We start from the raw sequence: 17,149 nt of genomic DNA on the forward strand, positions 1-17,149 counted from the left end.
ATCTCTGTTTTCAAAGACAGTAACATGGTATCACAGTTTCTAATTTCATACCAACAAAATCTACTTTGTAGAAGTAGGACAGGAATATTTCAAAAGGCCTAAGAAACATGATTGCAATCTGTGCTCACTTTTGTATAATAGAAAATGGTCTTTTTTAGTTTGGTAGACAGAATGCAGTGAAGCTAGTAAGATCTGCCTCCTTTTTTCCCCCCTGGCTAAACAATTCCATAATCCCCAAAATACACTGTCTACAACTAGCTCTTAATTTTGAAAATTAAAGCACAGAGGTGGGTGATTAAATGATGCCAACCTTTTCCTAACTAACACATAGTCCCTGTGCCAACAGTTATTTGGACATTTGTAGTTAGAAATCTTGTAATCCAAGACGTTTGACACTTGCTATAGGTGTTATCTGTGCTCATCTGCTAAAGACAGGAGCTTCTGCCAGCTTACAGGTGAGCTTGATGGCTTCAATGGAAGAAACATCCAAGACACCAAAAATTCCCTGGAAAAGCCACGGACAGCTGCTGTTGCCAGAGGTTCTTCTGCCACTACACCTTTGCTTGTCCTTTGCAAACTTGGCCAAATCGATAATCCCTTTGAAACATCATCAAAATAGAAAGCCTGTAGGTGGAAGAAAAATACCTCAAGTGTTAGGCACTCCTAGCAGGAAGCGATGAGCGTTTTTATTAAAACAGAAGTCTAAAAAAGCTTTGCAAACATCTACAAATGGAAAAAAGGTTTTTATGGAGAATAAATCATGCCTTCATGAGCACAGTGTGGGAAGACAAGTGTTGAAAAATTGTTCATCACTCAAAACAGGCATAAAAATACATTATATCAAAGATGTAAAAAAAAAGTCAGGTTAAAGGAGTCCAAGATGTACTAGAACTATTTTATTAAATCAGGAACAGCATCAGGCCGTGGGCTGTAGTCCAGTGTTAAAGCTCAGGAAAGTGGGTACTATTCAGAAGGTCAGACAAGTGCATCCTCACAAGCTGCATCCTTAAGCTGAAATGTTACTGATGGAGACCACGTTGCAAATAAAGAGAACTAGGACTGTTAAATCACTTGTAGAACCAACACACTGAGAAAAGATGGCCAGAAATGTTTTTATTTTCCACAAGTGCAGAACAACATAAATGTCTTTTTGATACCTTTGAGCAAAGTTCCTTAAACCCCATGGTACATTCAACTGCGTTAATCAATGATAACTGAATAAACAATAACAAGACAGGTAAACAGACCTCCTAATAATGTTGCTCAAATAAATTAAAGCTACATATCTCTGAACCATCAACAGTATTAGCAGATGCTCTTTTTTCAGCCTACTTTTGAAGTAACGTCATCACCAACTAACTTACAAAGATCCTTTTCTTCTACAACTAGGTACCCTCTTTTAGAGTCTCAACCAGAAAATAGGCAAACTGAATGGCTGTTTTTTGAAGGGGGTCAGTAGATGTGTCTGCTCATGCAGTACTGACTAAAGACCGAGACAGCAAGTCTTGTGCAGACAGAACAGATAAGAAATCTGTCTGGCAGTCCACTGGAATTTCATTTGCTCTGCAGACAAAATAACAAGGTTGCTTGGAGGTAATCCAATAAACTGTTCCAACAATTATTAACAGAAAGGATTCAAGAAATGAGGAAAAACTGTTAAAAAAAAAAAAGGTTGAAAGTTTCAAGATTCGTTCATTTTCAACACTCATTAAATTCCTGAATCACCAGAACCTTGCTGACATGAACCTTTAAAATGAAGGCTCAATCATAAAAACCTTCTCATAAAACGCGAATAAGATCCAACGTTATCCTCAACCGAGGAATATCGACATTAAGCACTTTAACTTCCACTCTTTCTCCAGGACCTAACCCCAGACTTCTTCTTTTCTTCACTTTAGAAAGTTTTGCTTCTGTTATGTTTCGTACTGGAATCAAGCCTGATTTCCCCACACCAATATCAACAAAAACTCCAAATGGTGTCGCATTTTCCACTTTTCCAGTCAGAACAGTACCAACACTTAAGTCTTCGAGACAGACTATGCTTCTCTTGAAGTCTGGTTTATCAAAATCTGTTATAAGAAACAAGAAACAAAAATAAGACAATGGAGAAAAAGTTTATATTATATTCTAAGGGTTGTTTCTAGCTGATTGTTTCTAATTAAGAAGTCATCCCAAGGTAGCTCTAAGGTCCCAAATACATCTTCATTACATTTTAAAAATAAAGATCCATCTGCGATAAACAACTGATTTCTTATATTTTATGAATCACTTTAAAAGACAATGATTAATGGAGTACTAAGTATAGTGAACTCTGTGGTACGAAACTACCATGAGAGGATCAGGAGCATGTAGTATTTCATTAATAGCTAGTGACAGAAATAGTCTTTAAATCTTCTTGGAGCTAGGGAGAAAAGACTTCAGGTGACTCTTACTTGAGCTACAGAAATTACACAAATTTGTAGGCAAGAAAGTGAATTCTCAGTCTCATCACATACTAAAGAGAAAAGTCAACAGAGCACTGTTCTTAGGCTTGCTGTTCATCTGCACCGCATCATATAATCAACTGCTTCCCATGACACCTCACGATCAGCTGCTTCTTTGCACTGACAACATAAAAATCACACACACGTGATTATAAGCGGGTAACATCCCAATATATTCAAGTTCTCATTCTGCATTTAAGGGCACATATGTTCCATTTAAACTCTCTTGTTACTTGCTTACCACTTTCTGCTCCCACAGAAACCCCTTCTGATCCATCTCGAAGACTTCCTTTCAGCCTTCCCCTACTCCTGTTTTACCTTTTCCAAGATATAAGGGGACTGAGATTTTCCACAGAGAGCATCACCAAAACCAGGATTGCAACCATTTTACTATATTTATCTTTGAGACATAAAATATAGCCTGAACAGCTTCATAGTTAAAATGCACTGGAAAGCAGTCTGTAACTTCACCAGGCTGTGGATCAGAACACAACTGAGTACGCAAGCTGGCCAGTGCATCAATGGGTTTTGAATGACATCAAATTTTCTACTAAAGGAATGTACCTAAGTGCTCAAGTCCAAAATGGTTAATCCTTTCATAACATTACATTGTGCAGAAGCGCTTCAAAGGAAAAAAAAACAACTAAACAGCCACTGAGAGCAACAAGCAGAAGAAGAATCAGAGGAATGATGGGAATCTTTTTAAATGTTTGCAAGCCTGTTTTTTCATCCATTACATTTACTCGATTAGCTGTTCAACTTTAATGTTAAGACGACAATTTCTTGCAATAAATGCCTTGCAAGAGCTTGGATAGAAAAATATTTTTTAAATAATATGATAAAAATATTCTATTCTTTTCCTTTCTCCAAATAATTCTTCCCTTTTTGCTTTGTGCTAAAATAATTCAGGAAAAATCAACAACATAGAATTTCAATTATATTTAAGAGGATACTTAGGAAAGCTACTCCATGTCTGTAATTCCCTAACATCACATGTCTGCTGTTGGAAAAAACAAGGTAACTGAATCTTAAACCAAGACTATTTTTTGAATCAGGGTAGAGTCCAAACCATTCAATCTGCCTGAGCCCTGTTAAATGCGATGCATTTCCTCACTGACAGTCACTAGCAGGGTTGCAAATACAATGAGAATTACAGCTATACAAGGCTACGAGGCTGTCTACTCTAGACAAGAGTCTGTCTATAGTAATACTGAATGTACTGGATGAGATGAATACGACTATTTACACTGAAGATTTTATTTTGCTTTTATATCGTCATATGCTAATAGTCTATTCTAGTGTAATTTAGATGTGAGACCACCAGAACAAATGAAGACAAAGAAAATACTCATTTTCAAGATCACCAGTGGGAAATAAAATCTGCAAGGAAACTACTAATTAATCCAGAAAAAGAGGGATTTTTTTTTTAAGTGTAAGTTTATTATTTGCTATTACAAGCCTGCATCTTTGTTGCCTACCTTTATCTCTTGTTGTTACAAGACAATACATCTGTTTTGTCACACAAGAGCATTTCCAGATGTTTTACTTCATTGCTTACCTCATATTTCTTCTATTCCACCTCAAACTGTTCAGCACTATTGCAAAGTTTTGACCAAGGTAGGTCATGAGCCATGTGCTCCAACTACACTTGTCTCCAGGAACTAGTGCAATAGAAAACTACACATGACTACGCTACTGCTCCACAGACCTTTACTACTACTGTTTCAGCTTGGTCTCAGCTTCCCCTCTGTGATGGAACGCCACCACAGACTTAGTCAGTACAGAGTCAACATATTGAAACTATTTATTTTGTTAACAGCCATACAACTCCCCTTCCTTTGGTTGAAAATATCATGATTTAAGACAGAATTCACATTCCTTACTTGACTATGACATAGCCTTTACCTTGCCTGAGAAAAGAAATGGAGTTACATGTCCAAGTGTGATGGATGCACCATGAAAATCTACTACTGACTTCAGAAGAAGAAAACGTGCTGTTTTAAAACTGGTATGTAGAACAATCAAACTGAGATTACAAACCTACGCAACAAGGGTTTACCTGTTCGGATGTCAAAGCCTTCAGGCTGAGTCAGACCATCAATGATCAGCTGCAGTGTGTGCACTGTCGTATTTAGCCTTTTGGCTGTGCCTTCCAGTCCCTCCTTTTGAATTACTGCATTTACTTTTTGCTGCATATCTGATTTTCCTATGTCATTTGCATTTCCTCCAATGAGAGATAAAAACCTGTGAAGTTCAAACAAAGATACAGAGAGAGATTTGTAACATTCTTCAGTGGAAACCTTTGCTACATTTAGGGGTTTTAATTACTCTTGCATTGATGCATGAACAAAACTTGCCATTAAAAAGACAAACAAACAAACAAACAAAAAACGAACAGCAAACAGTTTCCCAAGTTCATATCCTTTCAACTCATCACTGATCCAAGACAAACATGGAAATTTAGAGTCTATCTGTACACACATATCTCCTGGAATAGGCTACAAAACCAGACGCAAAATTTCAACATACAAATCACTTCTCAGACTGATGATTTATGTCATACTAAAAATTGAACCTGATTTTGACTGAAAGATTTATCTTACCATGAAAGTTTCCCAGAAATATGTGAGAGTGCTACAATACTATCATTTTTACTGTCACTTTCATTCAAATTAAAATGAATGGCAATTTAGTAAAACAACAATTAACATTTAAAATATTAAATTAATACAAATAATCTTTAACCAAAATTAAGAATAAGAAAAACTTTACATAAAATAGTTCTCTTGCCTATGAACTTAATGGTTAAGAATAATTAGTTTTTCAGCAGTCAAAGTAGTCACACAACACAAACACTGTTTTCCTTCCCTATTGTCACACACACACATATTACAGATTGATACAAATTTGGACAGACATCTAAAAAGGCTGAAAAGAAATACTAATACTTTAAAATAAGCATGTCTTGATCTGAGATATATTTTTTTAAAATAAATTATATAGTCAATAAAAAACCCAAACCACACTGAGATTTTTAGTTCATCAGTGTTGGCACATATGCTGAGAAGCACAGAGAACAGATGACAAAAATTCACATGCAGACCGTACTCCTTATCATCAGTACTGATGCCTTAGACATTGTTTATTTATCACTGAATAAATGTCCTTATTTTACTGAAGGACTTAAAAAGGTAAACCAACTCTTTAATGGATATAAACCAATGAAAATGAGGATGCAGCTCACAGAAGCTGCGCCACAGTGTACTACGTAATTTGCCCTTTTCTCAATAGACACTTCAGTTGGCTGTCCTGGTGCCCTGCTCTGCATCTCACCATGAATAAGCATCTTCCACCCTGCTTTATCATGTCCCTTATTGCTGGAGGGAGGCACATAGTTTTTTGCATGTTTTTGATCACAGCAGACAGAAGAATTATTGTCCCTGTCCTCCAGAGTCCAAGTAAATGTTCCTTCTAAATTCCTAAAAAAAAAAGCCTCCTTCCTGTCCTTATTCTACTTCACAACAGGTGTGAACTACAAGCTATAAGAGAAGTGCTGACCTGCAGGTTCATACCCTGTGCTTGGGAGTGGCGGGAGACATTCCAACTCCGTAAGAAAGGAAAAGCCTTGGTACTCATCCTCCTTTTTTCCCCTTCAAAAATACATGTTGTGCTTTTATCAGAACTTGAGGCTAGTATTCCTTTTGGCAGGACCCACAGTGGTTTGTTTGTTTGTTTTCCTGTTCTGTTGTTTGTTTTGGTTTTTTGTTTGTTGGTTTGGTTTTTTTAACCTGAGAAACCCAATTGACATTATTTCAGGTGGTGAGTGATAAAAAGTTATATGCACTAAAATACAAAATTAAATTTCTTTTTTATGAAAAATATAAATTTAAGTAGTATAATTAAAACAATATCCAACTGTCAATGAATGACAAAATTAATCTTTGAGCGCAAGGGCAAATCTGCACAGAACCATAGAATCATTTAGGTTGGAAAAGACCTTTAAGATCAACCATTAACCTAGCACTGCAAAGTCTACCACCACTCCATGTCCCTGACCACCACATCTACAAGTCTTTTAAACACCTCCAGGGATGGTGACCCAAGCACTTCCAATGCCTGACAACTCCTTCCATGAAGAATTTTTTCCTAATATCCGATCTAAACCTCCCCTGGCACAACTTGAGACCATTTCCCCTTGTCCTATCACTTGCTACTTGGGAGAAGAGACCAACACCCTCCATGCTACAACCTCCTTTCAGGTAGTTGTAGACAGCAATAAGGTCTCCCCTCAGCCTCCTTTTCTCCAGGTTGAATAGCCCCAGTTCTCTCAAATGTTCATCAGATTTGTGCTCCAGACCCCTCACCAGCCTTGTAACCTCCCTCTGAACTCTCTCTAGTATTTCAGTGTCTTTCCTCTAGTGAGGGGCCCAAAACTGAACACACGATTCAAGGTGCAGCCTCACCAGGACCGAGTACAGTGGCATAATCACTTCTCTAGTCCAGCTGGCCACACTATTCCTGATACAAGCCAGGATGCTGTTGGCCTTCTTGACCACCTGGGCACACTGCTGGCTCATATTCAGCTGGTTGTCAATCAACACCCCAGATCTCTTTCAGCCAGGCAGCTTTCCAGCCACTCTTCCGAGTCTGTAGTGCTGCATGCAACCACTTAATCCAGATCATTGATAAAGAGATTAAACAGAACCGGCCCCAATACTCAGCCCTGGGGAACACCACTGTGACTGACCATCAACTGGATTTGGCTTTGTTCATCACAACTCTTTGGGCCTGGTCATCTAGCCAGTTTTTTATCCAATGAAGAGTACACCCATCCAAGTCACCAGCGGTCAGTTTCTCAAGGAGAATGCTGTGGGAAACAGAAAGTCTAGGCAGACAACATCCACAGCCTTTCCCTCATCCACTAAGCAGGTCACCTTGTCACAGAAGACCAGTTTACTCAAGTAGCATCTGCATTTCATAAACCCATGCTGACTGTGCCTGATCACTTTGCTGTCCTGTAAATGCCACATGATGGCACGCAAGATTATGTGCTCCACAATCTTCACTAGCAATGAGGTCAGACTGAGAGGGTCTATAGTTCCCCGGATCCTCTTTCTGGCCCTTCTTGTAGACGGACATCACATTTGCCAACCTCCAGTCAAATGGGACCTCCCTGGTTAGCCATGACAGCTGAGAAATAATGGACTGTGGCTTGGTGATCACCTCTACCAGCTCCCTCAGCACTCTTGGATGGATCCCATCTGGCCACATAGGCTTATGTGTGTCCAAGTGGTGCAGCAGGTCACCAACCATTTGCCCTTGAATTATTGGGGCTTCATTCTGCTCCACATCACTGTCTTCTGCTCAGGGGGCTGGGTACCTGAAGCACAACTGGTCTTACTATTAAAGACTATTACTTACTATTACTTACTTACTATTAAAGGCACTTATCACCCCAGCCTTTTCCTAATCCATTGGGACTATGTTTCCCCCTGCACCCGATAAAGGATGGAGATTCTCCTCAGCCCTCCTGTTGTTGCTAATGCATTTATAGAAACATTTTAAAATGTTTTTTTACTCTCTTGTCTTCACTCCAAAATGTCCACTAATTTGACCAAAAGGAGGACATCCATTAAAACTGGCTGTCAGGACTTCCACTTTTTTACTTAATTCAAGTGCAAGCATGGTAATTTAACTGTACTGTTAGCTGAAACACATATATAGTTGGAATTAATAGTTAGAAATATAATTTCACATTAATTTTCTTACTGCATACAGAACTGTCATGTGGTAATTATGAAAAAAAAAAATTAATCAGGATTCAGTGGATGATGCTGTTCTCAGGATTTACTGAATTTTGTTTTGATTGACTGTATTTCAACATCAGTGCTTAAAGTAGTTTGAGGTGGTTTGTAAACAAAGTAAATATCAAAACAGATGCAAAATTTTCTGTAATATTAAATACCTTTTTTTCTGTAAACTAACAACATACCACTACCATTACTCAAATATTTTGTCTAATAAGATCCTACATATGAAAAATAACAGACCTTCTATGAAATTGTTTTCTATTGGTCTCAGAAGAGCACTAAAAGTGGTTGCCGTGATAATACTGAAAATCCATGTAGGTCCAGGCTAAGTGCTTTTCATAAAACTAGTGGGTGCTGCTGGCTGGTAACATTGATGGATGGACAATGCCCCACCAGAGCACTAGTGACAGGCGGCAGCTGCCCCAGCTTTGACTGACATGCCAGATGTAACACAGTAAACCCGACCAGCCTCATGACTCAACCTTCTAAATAATGTGCTTTACCATCCACCCCTATAAGCAAGTTTGCTGACATTCACGTACTTGGCTTTATTTTACTTCAAATGGAAATTCAGCTCAAGTACCTCTAAGTAACAGTTTTTTCCCTACTAGAATTTTTCAGAAGTGCATTCACTTTGTAAATTGATAACAGGGTGGGTTTTGCTGCTAATAAGTGCAACCACAAGGAACAGTCACCAATGTATTAAAAAAAAAAAAAAGGCTGTTATATACAAAACTGTCGACTGTGTGGGTAATGCAATCAGAATGCATGGCGATACATGCAGGCTGCTGGGAAGAAAACCAGCCTGAAACAGGACGCAACCCAGGTGCCTGAGCCCTCAATTGCTATTCATGAAAGTTATTTCATCCCCCTTCGTCTGCCTTCCCACTCTCCGGAAATCCCAATTAAAGTATTTATCTCATATTAAAAACGATTCCTTATCTAAACAAGGTTGGTAGGTTTGTGCCCTACATTATCAATTACAGTCATCTAAATAACTTACTTATATGGTTACTGCTCCAAAAAAAAATTTTGGCTCCACCTGAAGATGATGTGTGAACATGAGTCCAAGTCCATGACAAGTCCCACTGATCTCAGAAGAATGATTAATGTTCTAAACATCAGGCATTTGGTTAATAATATTTCAGAATTACGATGTAGGCATAATAAAACACTCTAACAAGGCTCAGCATGCACATATATAGGAAATAATCTTTAACAGAAACAATCTATTTTGGAAATTCTCACCTTTTTAAGGTTAGGTTTCGGAAAAACTTATGTACTAAAATATTTCCAAATAAAAGAAATTTCATAGTGATCACAGATGTTGAATCTAGCTATATATTTAATGTATCATTTTCACTCAAATGAACATAGTCTGAGGGCACTTAGAAAAAAAAATCAATATAAAGCACAAATCTGACTGAACGGTGACACATTACATTGATCATATCTATTTTTAAATGTCATTGCTGAGAAAAAAAGTTACATGTTTGCTTATTAAAAAAGCAACACAACAACTTCCTTTGAGGGTTATTTCAAGGTCAGAAAAAAGATATTGTCAGTAGTAAGACTGGATTATGGTGGGGGGGTTGGGAGGAGGTGTTCCTTGATTTACATATTGTGATGTTTGTAATGCTAAAATGTCTCTCTAGAATTTTTGAAATATCTCATTCAACTTGTAAATGAGAGTTCTGGCTACACTACATAGGAACATGAATGACCTGTGCAAAAAAGAAAGTCCTTCAAGTATTTTCCTGGATGCACGTGTGAACTAAATAACATGTTGCAGTAGTTGAAGTGCTATGTTTATCTACTAGAAAGATAAAACCTAAAGAAAAGCTAACAGAAACGGGAATGGGAAAGAAGAGATGCCTTTTCTGAAGTGAGGTCATTCTTATAAGATATACTATCCTTATTTCCTCAAATGTTGAGTGTCTGTTCAAGGCACATCAACTCAGACAAAAGCTGCCAGAGTCTAAGTAGAGTCTTTCAGCACAGAGCAAGATCCAGCTAGTTTAGAGACTTGGAGTTTTATGGTTCTAAGATTTAGATGATACTCAGAGACCTCTGCAACCACCTTAGTTTTAAAAGCAATCTTTGCAGTCTTACAGGACCTACAGAGAATGGGCATGGCTAAATCACTGATGTTTTTATTTAATACATAATTTCATCCTTCTTACCCAGATAAAGATAGAAAAGTAGCATAAATGTAACAAATAAGCACATGGTGTTCACCTAACATACACATCTGCACAAAATTATACCACAGCTCTTGCAATGCTTAAAAGATAATGCAAATTTCAGTGGAATGCAAAAAACAGTCAGAAAAGCGTAAAAGTATTACCAAGGGAAGCCTTCAGTAAGTTTTTAAGAAGTTACTTTAAACCCCCAAAAAAGCTTCTTATAATGTGCAGGAGTTCTAAAGCTTTGCAAGGGTTTTAGTCACAGCGATTTCTGTTTTATGTAATCATTTCCAGCAACACAACTTAAGAGCTGGGAGTACTGGATTCATTACATTAAAGCAACATGATACACCATTACATCTTGTCACAGTGCACACATGAATTAATGGTAATGCAACATAATCACTCTGAAAACAAAACAACTTTGCATTAGCATGTGCCTTGTCAGGTAGAATATACATTCACGACAGCAACAAACTTCAATTATGCGATTTTTATGTTTTAGTAACATTTTAAAATGCAAAAGCATTATTTGTATAATGCAGATGTTGACTGTTCTTGTCCTCACTAGTGATACAGCTCCTCAGTTTTCAACTACTGATGGAAAGTTTCAACGTATTTCAAACTACTTACACAGTTTAGCCAAATAAGAATATTTAACCAATATGTTTTTCCTCAAACACATAAATTAGTAATATTATAGATTACCCGACCACATGCAGAAGACCAAAAAGCACTCAGTTTATGACGCTTTGAACATACGCATCTAAGAAACAACAAGTTTCTAAATGAGAAAAGCAATTCAGACACAGCTACACTGCAGCGTAGCCCCTTTGCTGCTGTACCGCTTGGCACGTTGTTGTGAGCTGTTTTCATGGCTACCAATATATCACACAGTTGAAGTGTAACGTGAGATACAAAATAGTGAAACATGATTAGTTATCCACAAATAATTAGTACTATAGCTAAAGGAGATCATTACACACAAAAAGTTAGGGTTTTTTCTTCCTCCCCGTCCTCCCCCCCTTTTTTTTTTAATGACGCAACCAATAGGAAGTTAGATTTCAAAAATTTCAACAAATGAAAAAATACCACTTGATTTATGGGTCTAGTATTTATAATGTAACCAGAGGATAATCCCTTGTTATTTCCAAGTTCTTCTAATCATTCTTGTTTAATATGACGTAAATTACAGAGTTAAGTTTTTAAATGTCTTTATTGGATGGTAATCAGCAGTGAAAGCCTTTTCTGCTCTTCTATTTATTGACTAGGTAACTTTCAAAAATGTGTCCTCTAAAAATCCGGCTACTAAGCTAATAGTAACACCTGCTAATGAACTGGCCTTCTATAGAGATTCATATGAACTGTTATTGGCTTAATGGTCCTAATCCTGCAAGTGTTCTCCTTGATAAGGGTTAGCCATTTCCTATTAGAAATAGTCATAAGGATTAATCAATTTACCAGGCTTAGCCTTTTTTAAACAGAAGTCAAAGATTACTGAAAAGAATTATTTTTCACATTAAATAGCTTGATTGCACGTACATGTGTGTACATGCAAGTACAGTCTTATTGAAGTGGACAAAAGATGTTTCCGATGACTTCATAGTGAATTTAAGGAAAGGCATCCTACCACAGTAAAAACTCCTATCCTCTGTAAAATATTCACACGTAGAGTGCATTATTACATAGAATACACCATTTCATTTCCATGGCTCAAACATCATACCAAGTTAACTGCCCTCGTCCCTCCCTGATTTCTTCTCCCCTTAAGTATTGCCTTGGTTGCTCAGTGACGAGGAGGGGACCTGGATGGAAGCACGTCAGGCCAGCAGAGAGCTAGAAATGCCATCAGAGGAGATGTGCGCAGTTGCATAAAGGGCAGGAGAGGAACAACTCTTGCTTTTGGAGGTTTCTAGATCACCAACAGTTTTCCTTCTCCATTTTCTTACATGTCAGTGCTTGCCTTGAGCGCTAGCAAGCACAGCTACTTGTTGCAGCTTTTCAGCAAAGCAACAGAGATCACAGAATTACAGGATGTTAGGGATTGGAAGGGACCTCAAAAGATCATCCAGTCCAATCCCCCTGCCAGAGCAGGAACACCCAGATGAGGTTACACAGGAATATGTCCAGGTGGGTTTTGAATGTCTCCAGAGAAGGAGACTCCACAACCTCCCTGGGCAGCCTGTTCCAGGCTCTGGCACCCTCACTGTGAAGAAGCTGCTTCTCAAATTTAAATTGAACCTCTTGTATTCCAGTTTGTACTCATTGCCCCTTGTCTTATCATTGGTTGTCATCGAGAAGAGCCTGGCTCCATCCTCGTGACACTCACCCTTTACATATTTATAAACATTAATGAGGTGGTAAACATTAATGAGATGCCCCTGATCCACCTGCCTAACAGAGTGGCAGGAACACCAGAAAAATTTCAAGTGATCAATCCATCTACAATGAAATATCAAATGCTACCAACATGATGCTCGTTGCAGCAAAGGATTTAACTCCAACTGTTTTACTTGGGTGAAGAATAGGCGTGTGAATGAGCACCTTGCTGAATCCTCTGGGGGATTTTGAAGTCCTGCTGGGGATACCAAGCAGCATCCTCACTGCGAGGAGTGAGATATGAATCTAAACTGCAAGTCACACTATCACAGTATGTTTGAGGTTGGAAGGGACCTCAAAAGATCATCCAGTCCAATCCCCCTGCTGGAGCAGGAACGCCTAGGCGAGGTTGCACAGGAACATGTCCAGGCGGGTTTGAATGTCTCCAGGGAAGGAGGCTTCACTACCCCTCTGGGCAGCCTGTTCCAGTGTCTGTCACCCTCACTGAGAAGAAGTTTTTTCTCAAATTTAAGTGGAGCCTCTTGTGTTCCAGTTTGTACCCATTGCCCCTTGTCCTATCATTGTTTGCCACCGAGAAGAGCCTGGCTCCATCCTCATGGCACTCACCCTTTATATATTTATAAACATTAGGAAGGTCACCCCTCAGTCTCCTAAGTCATTCTGCTCAGTATCTCAAAAACTCTTGAGGCATAACCGACCACAGCGAGCAGTGCTGTTCTCTACTAGGCAAGGTCCTAAGCCTGGGTAATCACCTAGGGAAGATTCCCCACCCATCTTATACTAAATCACAACTTTACATCTTTTATAAATATTGGTAAAATATGTCTAAGTTAGACTGAAATACAACCTGCCTGCCAGATGCTGCAATTTGTGAGCAGCGAATACACGTTCTGAGCACCAATCTTTAGCAAAGAACGTTTTTATGAGATTTAAACAAACAAAAAAAAATCAGTAAATGTTAAGATTCAGTCATATGAAACCAACTACACTCAGCAGACTGATACAACAAAGAAAAAACATTGTGTTTTCTTTCCAGCATTTTGGTTCACAAGCATTACCTGGTTGTGACTTCTTGGGACTTCCTAGACTTGGTTTTCCTAGCACTTATTTTACAACATGTACCAAGAAATCGGATATGCTCTACATGTTTTATTAATCGTATGTAGAAGATTCTGCCACTATAAACTGCTTTTTACACACAGATTCTTCTGAAACTTAAAACATAGCTCTGGTTTGCAGGAAAATACACTGCCTGCAAAGGTGGGGTTTTTTCTTTATTTAACTTTTAGGAAATTCAGAACCATAGTATTTAGAAGTGTTCATAAGCTGCACATGACAAAACCAAGTTTTGACAGTGTGGAAACCATGAACCAAAATGTTTTGGTCATCTGCAGAGTGTTAAATCACCAGTAGGATGTTTTCCAATCATTTTACAGAAATTGTACAGATTTTAAGTTAAGACGTTGTAATGCCATAAATCAATCATACCAGCACCATTTGTGCCACTGTAGTAAAGATTACATCAGTGTTTCCATTATAAAACCCCTATTTTTCAGGGGTTTCTAATTCAGCCATAAAAATTGGCTCCAGCCTAAAGCTTGGCAACCAGACTTACCACTTGGGAGCAATTCTTTTAACCTTTTTTTTTTTTTTTTTAATGGATTGGCCTTTCAAGCTACAAAATAGTTCAGAAAAATAAAATTAGTGGTTTCAAATTTTGGTGAACTTCTATCCCTCAAAAACATTGTTTTAAAAACTGATAATTTTGTATGTCATAAATCTGTAATGTGGACTGCTGCTTTTGGGTATTTTGGATAGAAGCAGTGGATAAAAATCACCGGCTTATTTTGTTTAAAAATAAATGTAACTTCCCATGAAAACTTTTAATCCAATAAAATTTTCACAAATTACTTTCTCATGGCAAGATGTGGAAGGCATTACGTAAGGAAGCCTTTATGTCTCATTTATGCTGCATCTATTCAATTCATTTTGATTTCTGTGGTGAGAGGTACGTAATACTGTATTTTGATGCCTTGACTCAAATCTGTTCATTATCTTCAAGACAACTATTTTGCTCTTCGGTAGCACAGATTCACCTGTGAGCCTGACATGATCCCTGACAAAGTTCTGTTTAAGCACAGAAAGAGAAGAAATACTCTGAAAGCGCCAAAGAAACAGAACTCCTTTAAAATGTATTCTGTCTAAAAATCTCTGTATTAAATACTGATTCTAACCTGCTTCTAACAGTCTCAGTTTTTCTCATGCATATTAAGTTACAAAAAATTATCAATTAGATTTTAAGCCTAGTTTAGTGTTAACACGTTAAATAGTCCTTTGAATGCTGGTTGATTTCAGTAAGACATCCCCAATCAACAACATGAACATGATTTCATCTTCAGGCTCCCAGAAGATCCCCTAAAAACACAGGCTCAGCAAAAGGGAATTACAAGCCCAGTCCCACGCACTGCCTATCAAAGTCAGCAGAACTCATCAGCAGTCCCAATAAGCTTTGGACTGAATTCTTCATGTAGTCTGAATTCCTAGTAGAATTTTTTCTTAATTCATATTTAGGCAGCACATTGGTTTGGAAAGTTGTTCCCATAAGTTCTGAGAAGCTTAACAGCTCATACTTTTTTTTTTTTTTGAGAAGTCGTTTAAAATACATAATCATGGCTAAATTATAGCATTAGTTGCTTGAGGGAAGGATGTCTGGTTTATATGTAGCCCTTAATGTCACCAGTGTTCAATTTTTAATACAACATTTCTTGGCTTTTGTCAGTTTGCTGCAGAGCTATATTTTTTTCTTTTCTTCAAACAGCTATTTCCAGTGAAAAAAATTAGACATATTTGGCCCCTTCCTCACATCATTTTTGTGACGTCAAGCTAGTGCATATTAATATAATCTATACCATAAAAGTTACCTACCTTCAGATTTAATGAGCTTTCAAGGAAACTATTTTTTGATCATAAAGAAAAACACCGTTGAAGATAGAGCACTTTTTTGAGACTTTTTTTTTTTTAGATATCAAACTATGTATACAGACACTCATAAATGTAAGAAATCAGACAAAAGAGGAAAAATCCTAAAGAAAACAGAAAAGAGTGATCCAGTTAAGAGAGAGATGCCATGGTTATTAGTTTTGGTGTTTCATTAGCAGATACTGTTATTACGTTTTTACATTTGTTTTGATATCACAAATATTGTTATTACATTTTTACATATGTTTTGGTATCAAAAATATTGTTCTTATGTTTTTGTATTTGTTTTGATATCAACTGATGTTCTTTCGCACAAAATCCCCTGGTACAGTACAATACCGACAATACACTCTGCAACAGGTGGCAGATTCCTCTCTGAATCACACATAAGCCTGTGACTCAAACCACTACCTTTGTACTTGTACTCACGATTTTTTTTTAATAGTACTAATCCTGGGTTCCCAGCCAAATTCCAAATCACAATTATATGATTTATGATACCTAGTAAAATAATCTCCGGAATTTCAACCGTATGCAAATATCTGAGCTACCCTGTGCAGTAATAATCCCACTGACCACTTCAGATATAAAAGTAATCTGTGCTGCTCTGCAAACGACGTCACAATTCTTTATTTTCTAACAAACCTTTGTGATGGTACTGTATGTAGACAAATTCCTGTAGTATTCCACCATTAACTGGCTACACTTTTGTGTTCTCTGAAGTGATCTTTCCACATGGGCCTTTAAGTGAAGCTGGTAACAGTGTGAACGCTTTTATTGATTATTTTATTACTGTACTGGGCCTGGAAAACTAAATGGACTACTAACCAAACCCTGACTACTTGATATTTAAATTGAATGAAATACAATAATGAACATCAACGCTAATTTTGAATAACCGTATTTTTTTTTTTTTTTAAATTACATTTAACTTACCCTGAATAATCTCCAGTAGTGGTGACCAAGCTTACTCACCCTATAAGCCACCTACCAGATGTAAGATCATTAAGATCAGCACCTCGCCTGATTTTTTCCACAGCTATGCATATGGCACAGAAGTAGTAAGAAATGCTGATGTACAACAGAAGAAAGGGAAATGGCTGTGGGAAAGGAGAAAAAGTTACCTACACCCTGTACAAGGAGGGTGACTCTAGCAGGCAACTGAATGGCCTAGAATCATGCACAAAGAAGAATGAACTGTGGGAGGGAGAGGATGAAACAAAACTGGACTGCATACCCAGCAGAACGAAAGCACACAGACCTATGTGTAGGAAGTTGTATACGTGATTATTTCCACCAGAGAGAGAACAGAGAAAGCACAGGAGGGAAGGGGTCCTAAAAATGCAAAGTC

The 17,149-nt window shown here is 37.7% G+C and overlaps 1 protein-coding gene across 2 annotated transcripts in view; it reads right to left on the bottom strand.

Annotated features, from left to right (window-relative positions):
* Positions 1-1,093: 1,093 nt before the first annotated feature.
* The window catches only part of SRBD1 (S1 RNA binding domain 1), a 130,822-nt gene continuing 114,766 nt past the window's right edge, over positions 1,094-17,149 (bottom strand). For both annotated transcript variants that reach the window (XM_071806090.1, XM_071806091.1), the window contains 2 exons: positions 4,543-4,727; positions 1,094-2,069 (listed from right to left, as the gene is read on the bottom strand). In XM_071806090.1, the coding sequence (XP_071662191.1) occupies positions 1,780-2,069; positions 4,543-4,727 (475 nt within the window). In that variant the 3' untranslated portion in view covers positions 1,094-1,779. The remainder of the gene's footprint in view (positions 2,070-4,542; positions 4,728-17,149) is intronic.

The sequence above is a fragment of the Patagioenas fasciata genome, chromosome 3 (genome assembly GCF_037038585.1).
Source record: "Patagioenas fasciata isolate bPatFas1 chromosome 3, bPatFas1.hap1, whole genome shotgun sequence".
Lineage (NCBI taxonomy): Eukaryota > Metazoa > Chordata > Aves > Columbiformes > Columbidae > Patagioenas > Patagioenas fasciata.